Source organism: Triturus cristatus, chromosome 7, assembly GCF_964204655.1.
Source record: "Triturus cristatus chromosome 7, aTriCri1.1, whole genome shotgun sequence".
Lineage (NCBI taxonomy): Eukaryota > Metazoa > Chordata > Amphibia > Caudata > Salamandridae > Triturus > Triturus cristatus.
Genome location: NC_140590.1, coordinates 782,545,031 through 782,561,597, shown reverse-complemented (window position 1 = coordinate 782,561,597; position 16,567 = coordinate 782,545,031). Strand labels below are relative to the sequence as shown.

Genomic DNA, 16,567 nt, shown 5'->3' with positions numbered 1-16,567 from the left:
GCCAGCCAATGGAAAGGAGGGGTGGGGCTTAAAGCCCACTAGAGAAATCTAACCTAAAACGTTAAATCTCGCCAGCGAGACTGCGCATGTCTGCGCAGCCTACGCTAGCCGAGACCTAAAAATAAAGCACACATTAAGAAGCAGTGGAAACAAGAGACTTACAATCCATGGAAAAAATGTTCAAGTCTAACGGTCTATTGTTCACAGTCATTTAGCAATAAACACATTCATATCCATACAGAGTGGTGCAGTGATGCCAGGATAAAGGGCTAGTCATGCATCAGAAAAGTGCAGTCATGGACTGCATCCAATCCAAGAGAAATTTGGAACCGTGCAGGGAAGAGGGCCCGGCATGACTGAAGATAAGTGCAATCATCAGGCAAATGCAGCCATGCCACAGGAGCGGTTCAGCCACACCTCAGTGAGGTCTTTCATAATTTGTGAGAGGACTGGTCATGCTATGTGACATTAGTGCTCCTGAAAAGGAGAGACACAGCCACGCCAGCAGAGATGCAGCCACCGCCACGCCAGCAGAGATGCAGCCACCGCCACGCCAGCAGAGATGCAGCCACCGCCACGCCAGCAGAGAGCCACCGCCACCCCAGCAGAGAGCCACCGCCACACTAGCAACACTTTTGTCAGCAGTTATCTGCCCCAGGGCCAGCAGAGATCCACCCCCACAATAAAGGGAATGGCACTGTCACACCATGACACAGCAATCCCACACCATCAGAAAGACACTGTCATGACAACGTATACCTGCAGCCATGCCTGGGGAAGAGGTTCATGCGTTGTCCGGGGCCCAGCCATGCCTCTGGAGAGGCGGCAGACAGAGGAGAAATGTATTCTTTCACAGACTGACTTCTAAGATACTCACCCACGAGAGCGGTAGTGAAGCGGTTCAAGGAGAAAGGGTCTAGGTACAGGGGACCATCATAACCAGATTCCATCTCGCTCCTGACGTAATCTCTGAACAGAAATTGGGGAAAGAAGAGATATCTACTAGTAAAGACGTTCGTTCATCAGAGAGCCACACAATACTCTTTACAAAGCGGATCACAACTCACAGCAGTCCTCATCCTGATTCTTACCTGGAGATCTGGTGTCCTGCGTAGAGTAGAAAGCCTGTTAAAGAGTAAAGGTAGAGCTGTGCTAGGTGCTGCCGTGGTAAGGTGAGGAGAACAACACTCAGAATGTAACCTGTAAAAATAAATAATACAGGAGGATGCATGTGAAACAGTCATAAGAGAGACTAGGTAATTCAATAATATCTCAATATCCCTGCCTGAACCCAATCACTGTACAATTCCCAAACACAACATTATCACTAAAGGACACAAACCCATAACACTATATCAACATATCCATTTCACTGCAATTTTATATATTATTATTTGGGCACAATGCATTAATTATGTAGTTGGAACAATGGCTTTCACTTGGAGCCTATCCCCGATGGCACTCCTGGATAACTCCTTTAAAGAGGAGATTCAGACCGAAATTTTGAATTTCCTTCAAGCTAATGAAGGGTCGGTTTTCCGTGTGGGAACTACGGGGGAAGCCGAAATGTGAGGCATCTGCATTGCCAAACAGCATGGGGTCTGGAAAGCCCTACGTAACCAGCTTGATACATTAGAACAAGAGTTGAAGTCCCTAGAACAGCACCTGGCGGGAACCCCAGAAGCACAAGAAATAGCAAGCTTTCACAGCAAACTGAACAAATTCCTAACTCTAGAAGACCAGGAGTAGAAACATGCGCACAAATATGCCCGTGCCAGAGAAGATGGGGAAACAGAGGGGCCCACTAGAACGCTAGCAGCGATACTGCACGGTCGCCACACTATCCCAATGATCACTCAGCTGCAAAATAACAATGCGCTGACCCTGTATGAGGTGGAGGACATCCTAGAAAATTTGTAAATTACTTCCCCGTTCTCTACACATCACGCTTCAACAACTCCCATAGCGAATAACTTGTGTACTCTGACCTCACCATCCCAGATATGCTCGAGAGCACAGTTCCTGGACGCGCCCCTTACCCTCAATGAGATCACCGCTGCCCTATCGGGACTTGCAAGGCTGCTGGTAGAGATGGATTCCCTTTGGAATTCTATAAAAAAATACTCAGCTCAATTAGCACCTCAGTTTTTAAAAGCATACCATGAGGCACGAGAAACGGGTGCACTTCCCAACTCCCTCAAAGATACCCTTATCACACAGTTAAAACTCGGCAAAGCTGCAGATCACTTTGACTCCTACCACCCTGTGTATTTAATAAACGTTGATGTCAAAATCTCAGTCTTCCTGGATGCCTCAATGGCCTTTACCTCCCTAGAATGGCCTTTTCTATATGCCGTCATCGAGGAAGGCAAATGCTACTTACCAGTATGCATCTGTTCTTGGCATGTAGAGCTGCAGATCTACACACTGCATAGATCGCCATCTGGTGTTGGGCCCGGATGTTTGCAGTTCTTTTTCCTCTTGGAAAGTCTTTGGAGGTCACGAGGTATGCGACTCCTCCTTTGAATCGTATTGTGCATGGGCTTCAGCTCCATCCTCAGATTGTTTTTCGCCAGCAGGGAAATGATGGAGCGTAGTAATAAACAGTGAAGATGCCCATGTGTGTTGTATCTAAATAAGATAAACTTAAACAGATAAAGGCAGCCGGGGAGGCAGGTGGGCGTGTGTAGATCTGCAGCTCTACATGCCAAGAACAGATGCATACTGGTAAGTAGCATTTGCCGTTCGAGGCATATGAGGTGCAGATTACACACTGTGTATAGCACAGTAGTACCCATCCCTAGCGGCGACCACCAGTATCTGTTGCAGTGGTTTGAAACAATGTTTTGAGTACAGCCTGGCCCCCACTAGCTTGTTGCTTAGTTTGCACATCTACACAATAGTGTTTAGTGAAAGTGTGCGGTGTTGACAATGTAAGCTGCTTTGCAGATATCATCTAAGGGGATGTTCCCTAAGAATGCCATGGAAGCCCCTATCTTACGTGTAGAGTGGGCGTTAGGGGGAACAGATAGCGTTTGTTTTGCTTTGTGGTAGCAAATCTGAATGCATTGGACAATCCACCTAGCTATCCCAGATTTGGAGATGGGGTTGCCTTTATGTGGTGGTGAGAAGGAAAAGAACAGTTGTTTGGTCTTACGAAAGGGTTGTGTTCTCTCGATGTAGTAGAGTAAGGCTCGTTTGACATCTAATGTGTGGAGAGCTCTTTCTGCAACGGTCTGTGGTTGCGAGAAGAATACGGGTAGTTCCACAGATTGATTTAGGTGAAAGGGAGAAATGACTTTAGGGAGGAATTTTGGATTAGTACGGAGAACAACCTTGTTATGGTGCATTTGCAGAAAAGGTTCTTGAATGGTGAGTGCTTTTATCTCACTGACCCTTCTGAGGGAAGTGATGGCTACAAGAAAAGCAGTTTTCCAGGTTAGGAATTGAAGTTCACATTTGTGTAGAGGTTCAAAGGGAGGCCCCATTAGTCTAGTGAGAACGATGTTTAGGTTTCACACAGGTGAGGGTGGCAATCTGGGGGGAATTATTCTTTTGAGGCCTTCCATGAAGGCTTTTATGGCAGGTGATAGATGTTGCCTGTTTTGTAGATAAGCTGCTATAGCTGCAAGGTGCAGTCTAATAGACGTGTAGGCTAGATTGCATCTTTGTAGGTGTAGTAAATAGCCTATGATGTGTTGAACACATGTAGGGGATTGAAGTTATTGTTATGACAATAGACCACAAAACGTTTCCACTTGGCTGCGTAGCAAGCTCTAGTGGATGGTCGCCTAGCCTCTCTAATGACGTTCATACAGTCAGGTGGAAGATTCAGATAACCAAATTCTAGGATCTCAGGAGCCAGATCGCAAGGTTGAGCGGAGTCTGGGTGCCTGATCTCTCCATGGTTCTGGGTTAAGAGGCATGGAGAGAGGTGTAACTTTTGGTGCGGTACTACAGATAGTTCCAGCAGTGTGGTGTACCACGGTTGTCTGGCCCAAGTTGGAGCTACTAGGATGAGAGTGAGGGAGTGTTGTAGTTTGTGCACCACTAAGGGAATGAGTGGGAGAGGCGGAAAAGCGTACGCCAATCTGCCTGACCAGTTCATCCATATCGCATTGCCTTTGGACAATGGGTGTGGATATCTGGCGGCGAAGCTTGGGCATTTCGTGGGTAGCGAAGAGGTCTATCTGTGGATGCCCCCACATTTGAAAGTACGGGTGAAGAACTTGTGGATGGAGTTCCCACTAGTGGATTTGTTGCGTTTGTCTGCTCAGCAGATCTGCCATAGTTTTCTGGACTCTGGGACATGTTGGGCTAGGAGGAAGATTTTTTGGGGTATGGCCCATCTCCATATGCTCTGTGCTAGCTGAGTGTGTGTGTGCCGCCTTGTTTTTGTAGATAGTACATGGCTGTCATGTTGTCGGTACGGACTAAGACGACCTTGCCTGAGACATGCGTTTGAAAAGTCTTTAGGGCTAATAATATGGCTAGTAACTCCAGATGGTTGATGTGAAGTAACTTTTGTTGAGGTGTCCACATGCCCTGCATGGTGTGATGTAGTAGGTGAGCTCCCCAGCCGGAGAGCGATGCGTCCGCGGTTAGTACTATCTGAGGAACCGGGTCCAGGAACGGTCGCCCTTTGGAAAGGTTTTTGGTGGTCCACCACTGCAGAGAGAGATGGGCACGACCGTCTACCAACACCAGATCTGTCAATTGACCCTGGGCCGGTTTCCATTGGCGCGCTAAGCACTCTTGGAGAGGACGCATCTGGAGTCTTGCGTGTGGTACTGTGAATATGCAAGAGGCCATCATTCCTATAAGTTGCATGAACACTCGAGCTGGAAGAGTGTGTTCTGGTTGAAATTTGGCACTGAGAGCCTGAATGCTTGCTATCCTGGCAGGACTGGGGTAGGCTAGCGCTTTTGCGGTGTCTATTGCGGCACCGAGGTATTGCTTTACGTGGGATGGTTGCAGATGGGACTTCATGTGATTTACTGTGAAGCCCAGGTCGTGAAGTAGTTGGATAGTGGCGTGAGTGTGTTGTACACACTGGTTGTATGAGTTGGCTTTCATGAGCCAGTCGTCTAGGTTTGGGAAGACAGAAATGCGTCTTCGCAGGTGTGCTGCCACTACTGCTAGGCACTTGGTAAACACCCGTGGTGCTGTGGTGACTCCGAAGGAGAGCACCTTGAATTGATAGTGTTGACCGTCCACTACAAATCTGAGAAACTTCCTGTGAGCGTTGTGAACAGGAATGTGGAAATAGGCGTCCTTGAGGTCTAAGGTGGCCAGGAAGTCGTTTTGGGAGAGCAGTGGAAGTACCTGCTGGAGTGTGACCATGTGGAAATGGTCTGAGTGTATATAGTGATTTAGGGGTCTGAGGTCTAGGATGGGCCTTCGAGTTTCATCCCTTTTTTGGTATGAGAAAATATAGGTAGTAAACTCCCATATTTTTTTGGATGGTAGGAACTATTTCTATCGCACTCTTTTGTAGGAGTGAGATTACCTCTTGTTTTAGTAGTGCTAAATGTTCCTGTGACATTGGAGGTTGTTTTGGTGGAATGTTTGGAGGGGTAGATGTTAGTTCGAGGCAGTAGCCTGACCGAATTATTTGCTTTACCCATTTATGAGGTGATGGTAGTCCAGACAGGAAGGAAATTGTGGAGTCTGCCCCCGACCGGAGTGGGATGGTCTGGGGGGGAGTGGAGGGAAGTCATTGGGCAGGGGTGGAGGCAGAGCAGGAGGTGTTTGTCTTGCCTCTGCCTTTATTATTGTTGCCCCTGTAGCCGCCTCTTTGGTAACCACTTGTAAAGGTGGATTGGGTAGGGGCTTTATAGGAAGTAGAAGCGGTGTCAGAGTAGCCGCCTCTGGAGGTGCTTCAAAAGGAAGAGCGGCGAAAGGAGCGCCTGGGAGGGTGCGATAATAAGGCTCCCATAGACTTCGCCGTATCTGTATCTTTCTTCATTTTTTCTAGGGCTTCATCAACCTTTGGGCCGAACAGATGTTCCTGGTCAAAGGGGTGGTTCAGGATGGAAGCTTGCACCTCTGGTTTGAAACCTGAAATCCGTAGCCAGGCATGCCGACGGAGGAGGACGCTAGTGTTAATTGCCCTAGAGGCGGTGTCAGCTGGCTCTATTTTTGTATTTATCAGGGAGGTGTTGCATTATGGCTTCTAATTCATCATAATGTGCCCTGTCGTATCTTGCCAAAAGCGCTTGTGTGTTTGCGATGCGCCATATGTTGGCAGCCTGGGATGCAGTGCGGTTGCCCGATGCGTCCAAGAGTTTGGACTCCTTATCAGGTGTTAGTGCCTCGCCTGATGCCTGGGAGTTTGCACGCTTTCTTGAAGTGGACACTACTAGGGAATCTAGTGGTGCTGGCCCTCTGATGTAGGTGGGGTCTGTAGGGGCGCCCTTATATTTTTTGTTGATGCGAGGGTTGATGACCCTGGCTCTGACCGGGTCTTTAAAGACCTCCGGCGCATGCTTGAGAACGCCTTTGAGCATGGGCAGGATGGAAGTGCCCCTGTGTGTTGTGTCGAAGGTATCTAGGAGGAAGTCCTCCTCCACGGGGTCAGTATGGAGATCCACACCGTGGTAGTGTGCAGCCCTCTGGAGTAGTTGGTTAAACCCCATTGAGTCTTCAGGTGGGGATGGTCTCGAAGGGTAGAGATCATCCTGCGGGACATTAGTGATGTATGGAATGTTATAGTCGTCCCATGGGTCTGGGGAGCCTGTCGGAGAGGGGTCCCCTGTAGGTTGGTCATGGGGCTCATTCCCTGTGTCATCATAGACATCATCATCATCATCATCCGGAGAGGGTGTGGGGGAATGATGAGGTGGGGGGAGGAGAAGGAGGAGGCAGAGGAGCCAATGGAAGAGGGGGTGAAGGAATTCTCAAAGGGGAGGTAGCAAAGTCTTTCCTCTTTGGAGGTGGAGCTGGGGCAGGCTTATCCAGCGGTCTCTTTTTGATGCTGAGCATCAAATGTCCAGTCTTAGGGTCCTTGACCAGTGTTTTTTGTAATGGATCAGGCCTAAATAGTTCTTCAGAGAGTGTCCGGTCTGTCGGTGACTAAGGCATCGGGCCGTAGGCCTTTTTGTCTTGGAGTCTGCATCAGTTAGTTGTCTTGAACTGTGCGGCTTCGGAATGGCTGGTTGTTTACTCGGCTCCGAGATGACTTTCGGCTTCGAGGTGTGGGTGTTGATGGCTTTATGTTTTTTGGTCGGCTCCGGTGACGGTGTCGGTACCGAGGAGCTGGCGTTTGTTTTCGCCGCCGAGTGTTTCGGCGTGGAGCTTGGTGCCGAGGAGGAGGCCATTTTCTTTTTTGGCGTCAGTGCGGAGGAGTGTTTCTCGGCACCGACGGTAGGCTAGCTCTAGCCCGAGCCGCCGGAAGGCTTGATAGGCTTCTTTACCGGGCCCGAAGGCGCAGTGTGGGAAGCAGTGTCCTTGGTCGTGCTGCGGCTCAAGGGCGGATGCGTGACCGAAGCCTTTTTCGATGACGTCGAGGGTGTGGGTGGATGTTGGTACTCACGACCCTCTGTGCCGGGGTGATGTCCTCGACATCTGAATCGTCGGCCTCGAAGGCGCTGACGAGGCCCTCCTCAGTGCGCTCTCCTTCTGGAGCATTGACGCCTTCTACGAAGATGTCGTCTGGGATTGCGGTTGATGAGTGTGCCATGGTTCTTCTCGCCCTTCGGTCTCGAATGGTTTTCTTGGACCGGAAGGGCTTGTACGCCGGACAGTCTCGAGCCTCGTGTTCAGGGGAGAGGCAGAGGTTGCATACTTCATGGAGATCGGTGTGGGGAAATTTGGACCCACATCGAGCACACTTTTTGAATGGAGTCCTTTCCCTCAGCCAGGACCGGAGCTTGGGTAGGCCCGACGGCCCTAGTCGACGACCGGAATCGAAGACTTGGATCAATGAGAGCCGCGTCGAGTGTGGAGATCGCGATCGAAAACAATACTGCGAAAGGGGGACAGGATTGCGCGTCGATAGAAGAACTGGAAACTGTCCGGAACCAGAGCACGAAGATCACATCCGAGCCCGATGGCGGAAAAAAACAATCTGAGGATGGAGCCGAAGCCCATGCGCAATACGATCCAAAGGAGGAGTCACATACCTCGTGACCTCCAAAGACTTTCCAAGAAGAAAAACAACTGCAAACATCCTGGCCCAACACCAGATGGCGATCTATGCACAGTGTGTAATCTGCAGCTCATATGCCTCGAACAAGGGGTTCCCAAGCAGTTATACCCGATATAATAAATTACTATACACTGCCCGACCTGCCAGAGTGCGACTGAATGGCCTTCTCTCCAACCACATCTGTTGAGCAGGGACACTGAACAGGGCCCTCTCCCTCCACTGCTCTGCTATTGCTGCGGAAGAAAACTAGTTAATTACCTATAACTTTGGTTCTCCAGTATTGGTAACTTTCATAGATTCCCATAGCTTGTATCATTCCCCGTCGTCGGAATGGGAGTCTCGGTACACAACATAACATAGCAGTAGGTACAAAAGATAAAGAAAAAAGGCCCAGGCCTCATTCCCTCTTGTAGAATATCTACCTCTTTTTGTAAAAGAGACCAAAATAGAGCAATAGCCAATCAGATTAGCCTCACCCCACAGAACCCTTCCGAGAGAACCTCAGAGCCTCAGATTTTCGTAGCGGTTGTGGAACAGTACAACCAAACCTGCCGAGGGCTGAGCTTTCCCAGAGGAGGGTGGGCGCATGGGAATCTTTGAACGTTACCAATACTGGAGAACCAAAGTTACAGGTAAGTAACTTGTTTTCTTACTCCAGTATTGGAACGCTCATAGATTCCCATAGCTTGTATCAGAGTAGCTAGCAGTCAGAAACACATTTTGCTTCCTTAGATACATCGCAGTCGCCATTCTCCTTAACCGTATTTCTCAATTTTTTTTATTTTATTTTTTTAAGAAAACATAAAACTACAATGCAATCACATAAAGAACACATAGCAAAATGTGCAAATAACAATAAGAAAAGGAAGGAGGGAAGAAAGGAAAGCTCACCACTCAATGGAAGAGGTTCCTCAGGACAGCCTGGCCTACTGCCGTGTCTTCCTGTACCAAGGTCTCCAGGCAGTAATGTCTTGTGAAGGTGTGCACGCTGCTCTAAGTTGCAGCCCTGCAGATGTCTTTAATCTGGACCCCCGCAAAGAGAGCCGTAGAGGAGGCCATGGACCCTGTCGAGTGTGCTCTAATTCTGCCCTCTAGAGGCTTATCCGCTGCAGAATGACAGAACTGTATAGCACTGGAGATCCATCGAGCAATACCCTGCTTGGACAGGGGTAAGCCTTTGCGGGGAGCACTGAATGCAATGAACAATTGAGGAGATTTTTGAAAGTCTTTAGTACGGTCCAGATAGAATTTCAAGCACCGCTGCACGTCCAGCGAATTAAGTGCCCTTTCCGCCGGTGTAGATGGCTGAAGAAAGAAAGCCTTGAGAATTACTGGCTCATTTAAATGAAAATCCGATGGCACCTTTGGTATGAATTTTGGATTAGTCCGTAGAATTACTGTATTCCTTTTGAATTGGAGGAAAGGTTTCTGGATTGTGAGAGCTTGTAATTCTACAATACGTCTTGCCGAAGTGAAAGCAAGAAGGAATGCTAATTTCCATGAGAGGAATTTCAAATCAACGTGATGGATCGGTTCAAAGGGAGGCTTCATTAGCTGGGTGAGAACAAGTTCAAATGCGGGAGGAAAAACTCGAAACAGGCCTTTGAGAAATTGTTTGACAAGTCTAGAGGACCAAAGAGAAGGCTCAGAGTCAGTGCGTCTGTAGCGAGAAACTGCAGCCAAGTGAACTTTTATGGACGAATGAGCCAGACCTGCCTTAGCCAAGGACAGGAAATAAGGAAGAACTTGGGAGGCGGAGACAAGAAAGGGTCCACACATTGCTGTTGGCACCAGATGCAAAAGCGTTTCCATTTGAGACGGTAAGTCTTGTTAGTGGAAGGAGCTCTAGCCTGAGAGAGAACATCCCTTATCTCGTCCGAGAGATGAAGACCTAGGAATTCTCGCTGCTCAGGAGCCATGCTGAGAGGTGTAAGGAACGAGGATCTGGATGCCAGATCTGGCCCTGGGACATTGTGAGAAGATCCGGAATCGCCCGTAGAGGACGTGGAGGGACCAGAGAAAGAAGGTGAAGCTCCGTGAACCAAAACTGCCTCAGCCAAGCTGGGACTATTAGGATCATCTTGATTGGCTCTGTCTTGATCTTCCTGAGTATCCTTGGTATTACCGGAATGGGGGGAGAGGCGTACACAAATGCGCTTGACCAAGCAATCGAAAGCGCATTCCCCAGTGATCCGCGATGGTGAACTTTGCTTGCGTAAAACTGGCATTTTCTGTTCTCCGGGGTAGCAAAGAGATCTATTGAGGGTTTGCCCCACCGGTGAAAAATGTCGTCCAAGACAAACTGGTTTAGTTCCCACTCGTGGCTGACTGACGAAAGCCTGAGTCTGTCCGCCTTTTCGTTTAGCACTCCTGGCAGTGTTCCACCATGAGCGATATCCCGTTTAGGATCGCCCGTTCCCAAATCCTTTGGGCCTCCTGCGACAACAGAAGAGATCTGGTACCCCCTTCCTTGTTGATGTAGTGCATGGCCGTGGTGTTGTCCATGCGGACGAGAACCGCCGAACCCTGCAAACGCGGAAGAAACGCTTGAAGAGACAGACAAATCGCTCTGAGCTCCAGGAGGTTGATATGAAGGAGGCGGTGCCGGGGCAACCAATACCCGCTTACATGCAAGTCCTGAAACACCGCACCCCAGCCTTCCAGCAAAGCATCTGTTGTGACAACTTGAGGAGCCGGATTGCCTACGAAGGATAGACCTGGGATAAATTCTCCTCCTGTGTCCACCACAAGGCGTCTTCTTTCATTGCCGCAGTAATCACCAACTTGTCGTCGAAAGAGCCGTGAACTTGTTGCCACTGCATGTATAGTTGCTCTTGAAGAGATCGCATCCGCAATCTGCAGTGGGGTATCAGAGGGATGCATGAAGAAATCACTCCTAGAAGGGATTTGTAACGGCGTACTGAAAGACACTTTCTTTTTCTCAACAAATGAGCCAAGGGCCGTAGTTTTTCTTGCTTTTCGAAGGTTGGAGAAGCCTTGTTGAGAGACATGTCCAAGATAGCCCCTAGAAACCTTGCTCTCTTGGACGGACAGAGAGACGACTCTTCCCTGTTGAGCGCCAGTCCCATATTGAAGAACAGAGTCGTACATGCCCCCACTGTCTCCTCCGCTGTCCGCCTGGACGGAGCCTTCAGCAACCAGTCCAGGTAGGGGAAGATTTGAAAATGCGGTTTCCTGAGGAAAGCTGCCACTAGTGCCAGCACCTTGGTAAACACCCTCAGGCAGAGCGAAGTCCAAAGGGTAAAACCTGGACTTGGAAGTGGCTCTTGGCTACTGTGAATCGTAGAAACCTCCTGTGGGCTGGATGAATGGGTATGTGAAAATACGCATCCTCGAGATCGAGAGTGGCCATGAAATTCTCCGGGTTGAGGAGACGCAAGATATCCTGGAGAGAGACCATCCGAAAGGATTGACTGACAAGATCGATGTTTAGCTCCCTGAGATCTAAAATGGGGCGCCATTTCTCCAGCGTCTTCTTGACCAGGGAAAACCTGGGGTAGAAACCGTCCCCCCTCTGAGACAGGGGAACCGACTCCACTGCTCCCTTGAGGAGCATCTGATGAACTTCGAGCCGTAAGAGACGCAGATGTTTTGAAGGCATGGCGACAGGGGGCTTGGAAGGTGGTATATGAAGAAACTCCAGCGTATGGCCATCTCGAATGATGTTGAGCACCAAACGGTCCGATGTTATCCGTTTCCAGTTGTGGAGGTATTGAGACACCCTGCCTCCCACAGGTGTCAACAGGGAAGTGGGTGCAGTAAGCAGAGCCAGAACGCCGCTATTGTCTCTTGGAGGTGTCACGTCCCTGGCGATTCATCTTTCCTCTAGCGTTGGAGCGAGAGAAAGACGAGGTCTGGCCTTGCCGTTGTTGGTACTGCGGGCGTTACGACAGACGTCGAACCATAAGAAGAGTACCGTTGCTGTTAGCACGAGCATCTGTAGGATGTGGTACTCTTGCCCCATGGAAAGGAACCTTTCGATATTGCAGATTGCCTAGAGACCTTGCCGTCTCCGTATCTTTTTTAATATCCTGGAGCGCATCGTCGACATGTTTCCCAAATAACGCCTCACCATCAAATGGGAGGTCCAGGATCTTGTTCTGAACCTCCGGTCGGAACCAAGTCGCCCGGAGCCAGCCCTGGCGACGAAGAACAGCCGCGCCTGCCAATGCACAGAAAGTGGTTGTGGCAATATCCATGGCGCAGTCGATCACCTCCGCCGATGTAGCCTCTCCCTCCTTTAGAATTTTCTTGGCCTCCACCTTGGACTCCTGTGGGAGCTGGTCCAAATGTGGCGAAAGGTCACATCACATTTGGCGATCGTACCTGCCAAGGATCGCCAACGCATTCGCTGCCCATACTAAAAGGATCGCCATAGAGAAAAACCTTATCCCTGCATTATCCAGGCGCCTGCCTTCTTTATCGGGAGGAGTCGTCAGTGGTGCAGAAGGATTGCGTGATTTTTGTTGAGCCACCTGGGAGATAACTGAATCCGGCTTCGGCTGACCTATCAAGGATGCTGGACTATCCTCAGGCGCCTTGTACTTCTTCTCAAGGCGTGGCAAAACTGGGATAACAGTAGCCGGGTTCTTCATCGCCTTCAAACCCTCGTCTCAGACATGGCAGACAATGGGAATAGAACGAACCACCTTCCTGTAGGGCTCCTTAAAATCATAAAGGAAGCATTCCGTTTGAACTGACGGCATAGGAAGCTGGAATCTACTGGAGGCTCTTTCCATCAGCTTGTGAAAACCCCCAATGTCTGCCGGTGGAGAATCCACTGGATCTGGAGTAGGTGAAGCAGGATCTGGGATCACATAATCCTGCCAGTCAACACACTGGTTAGACCTGTTGCCATCATCCTGATCCTCGTCCGAGGAATCATCATGAACATCCGGGACTACTGGAGGTAAACTGGGGCTGGAAACCTGCGGCTGTAAAACCATCTGGGATGGTACTCCCGGAGAAAACACTGCAGGAGCCGATGGTGTAGGCACAGTATGCACTGCAGAGAAAGTCGAAGATGGAGGAGGAGGATCTTGAGAAAACCTCTTCCTATAATCTTGCAACATGTCCTGGAGATCTGCGAGGAGCGAAGAAGTAACCACAACCACCTCCGGGGCTGCGCTGTCTTGACGACCATAGGATGGTTGGTAGGAGTACCCAGGTGTGCAGTCGCCCTCCGAATCAGTGTCCTGACATTTGACCAATAATTGTGAGGGACTATGGGCACAGCCACAAGAATCTTGTTCATCCCCCTCAGAGTCCTCTTCTTCCTCGAGCAACAGTGCAGGAGGCAAGGGGGCAACCCTTATTGGTGACGTCATATCAGGCGTTATTCTTTTCAAAGATATTGTAATCCTCTCCGTCGACGAAGACGTCGTCGACGGTATCGTCGGCGATGGCGTTGAAAGAGAAACCATCGTCGACGAGGTCGTCGACGGAAGATGCACCGTCGACGGTTGAATCGAAGAGATGGGCGTCGACGAGACCGTCGACACTCCTGCCGTCGTCGTCATTGCTCTCATGGACGAAACTGTCGTCGCCGTAACCGTCGTCGACGCTCCCGTCGACGCTGACGTCGATGTTTGAGGAGAAGGTACCGTCGACCGTGAATATTTCTTCGCCTGAGATTTTAAAGGCTTCGTTGATGGAGTCTTCTGCGTCGTCGTCGACGATCTAGAATCTTTTTCTGACTTCTCTGAAGATGAAATGTAGAAAAAGCAGTCAACTAGAGTTGAAGTGAGCAGAGCTCAAAGGAGACTCCCTAAGCACAATGTGCGGTAGAAAATCCGAGGCTCTGAGGTTCTGTCAGGAGGGTTCTGTGGGGTGAGGCTAATCTGATTGGCTGTTGCTCTATTTTGGTCTCTTTTACAAAAAGAGGTAGATATTCTACAAGAGGGAATGAGGCCTGGGCCTTTTTTCTTTATCTTTTGTACCTACTGCTATGTTATGTTGTGTACCGAGACTCCCATTCCGACGACGGGGAATGATACAAGCTATGGGAATCTATGAAAGTTCCAATACTGGAGTAACCACAACTATAGAGCAACTACATGCACGGCGAAGACTCAACTTCACTCACCGTAACATCCTCATCTCCTTTTATGCAGACAACATACCCTATAACTGCGGGACCCAGCCAAGAACGTAAGCCCAGTAAATCAGGGGGTTCACGCTCTTATGGTTTATCAGGCATTGCAATTAACTGAAATACATCAACGGTCTTCCCGCTCTCTCCCAATACTCCAGAGGATACTCTGGAATTCCTAGCCCCATGTCAATGAAATGAGTGCTGACTGAAAACTATGGAACAGCTATTTATAAAATAGAAGATCAGTACCACAAATGACCCCTCCCTTCCTCCTGGTCAGCCCTCAGAATAACACATGAGTTGATCACCACTGACCAGATCTTACACCTAAAATAGAAGACCATGTGGCAACGTCTGCACCTCTCCCTAAAGGAGCATCTGGGACAGATGAACCTGGCAATTTGACCTAGGGTTCTGTACCTCTTTTACCTGGGGTACCGAAGCTCCCATCTGTCTGAACAAACATTTTTTCAATACACGAAGCTCACATATGATATCGCTGGCAATGGTGGGTAAGCAACCAACGGATTAAAAAGGAGGTACTTATGTTACCCTATAAGCTAAGTGGCCTTGCAGCGCAGAACTTTGAACTATACCATGCTTGCGCTCAGGCACATTATGCTCATTATTGGGTGCACCCCTTGCCTCGTATTATGTATATAACTATTGAGCAGGATAACGCGCAATCCTTTCCCCCTAGTGGCGATGAACGGCCAGTGCCCAACATGTAGAAACAATGCAATTAACACAGTAGCAAACACCCGAGCAGTTTGGATCATGAATAGTGACAGACTCCACATCCCAACACTTTTCGCCTCAGCACAGAAACTTACACACCACCCACTGATGCACATTACCCAGGAATCCCTTACCGACCGCAGACTACAAGAATAAGGATTGAGGATAATAGGAGACCTTTACTAAGATGGGCAACTTGCTGAGTTCCACACTGTGGTTGCGGCCAGAGGAGGCATTCCGCTGGACCATTTCATCTACCACCACCTGAAAGTCCTATGCAAGACTCATAATCCTTTATTACCTCAAGCACAACCAACGTACGGTGTGCTTAACGCTCTGATTACACACCCCTCCATCAAGCATCTGCTATCTATCCTATACCACACAATATAGGCGGAGCCCCCTGAGATGGCACATCCAGCGCGGCTGGGCATGGATGAAGATATAGGTGGGGCAAACACTGATAAAGAATGGAGGTATTGTTGCAAACAGACAGGCAAGCTCTCGCCGAACGCTTCTTACATTTTAAATTTCTACATCGCGTTTACCACACACCTCTAGGCCTTGCAAACTGACTGCGCCCAGACTCCAGATGCCTATGGTGCAGAGTACCAGACGCAGACTATTACACTTAGCGTGGGGCTATGCACCAATAAACAAGCGCTGGGTTGCAATTTTTGATTCTCTCTCCACCATGTGCCACTCTAGCACAAACGCTGAAACTAGCTTAGCCAAGAGCAATGTAATATTGGTAAAGTTTTGTGTTGTATGGGGGACCGACTATGTATCTCCATGGACAGAGGCTACATGGGAGATTAAGCTTATTCCAATTCCTTTACTGCCAAAGCCTCAAAGCAGTGAGGCGCTTAAAGAAATCACCTGACTGCTACAAGAAACTGGACTGTTGTCCACAATCTACATTATTGACAAATTGAAGTGCCAGAAGAGGGTCACAGTGATGGAGAGGCCAGCATCAGAACTTAGTACTCATCAGGGGTGGGACCCCAACTGTGTTGGGGGTGATGGGTTTGTGTCTGGGCCCCCCCCAAGGAAAATTAAAATGCTACAGGACACGCAGGGGCATGAGCAACACCACTCCACTGGCGTCTCAGTGAAAGGTGCTGGCACTGCCTCTGCAGACAAATGTGAAGCATTATAGACACTAATTGCACACAATCTGGTTGGGCTCGAGTTACTTCCCAATGTTATATATTGCTTCTGAATCTTTTATTGGTTCTAAAACGTACAGTCCAGTGTTACCTTCTGTGTGAACAGAACTAAATTACTTGCTCCTTTAAAAGAATGAGCACTGGCTGGACAATAAGTTATCAACTTGTGTAAGTGATTTTCTGAGCTTCAAGTCTCTAACCCCACACCATCTCCCTAAGTAAGCCTCAGGCTTGAATCCCCCACCCAGAGCGCCAAGTGCTGAAGAGGTGTGCTTGGTGCTCAGGTTTTTGCTCAATAGTAATGTTAAGCTCCAATACACTAGTGTTTGACCTGTCTTGTTAATGTTTCTTTAGCATAGTGTCACCTTGATGCGTGTATAACAAATCTATCTTCCA

The 16,567-nt window shown here is 49.0% G+C and overlaps 1 protein-coding gene across 3 annotated transcripts in view; it reads right to left on the bottom strand.

Moving 5' to 3' along the window:
- RNF145 (ring finger protein 145) overlaps nucleotides 1–16,567 on the bottom strand; it is a 248,514-nt gene that overhangs the window by 158,068 nt on the left and 73,879 nt on the right. For all 3 annotated transcript variants that reach the window (XM_085617590.1, XM_085617591.1, XM_085617592.1), the window contains exons 3-4: nucleotides 1,092–1,200; nucleotides 878–969 (exon numbers count right to left, since the gene is read on the bottom strand). In XM_085617590.1, coding sequence (XP_085473716.1) covers nucleotides 878–969; nucleotides 1,092–1,200 — 201 coding nt within the window. The remainder of the gene's footprint in view (nucleotides 1–877; nucleotides 970–1,091; nucleotides 1,201–16,567) is intronic.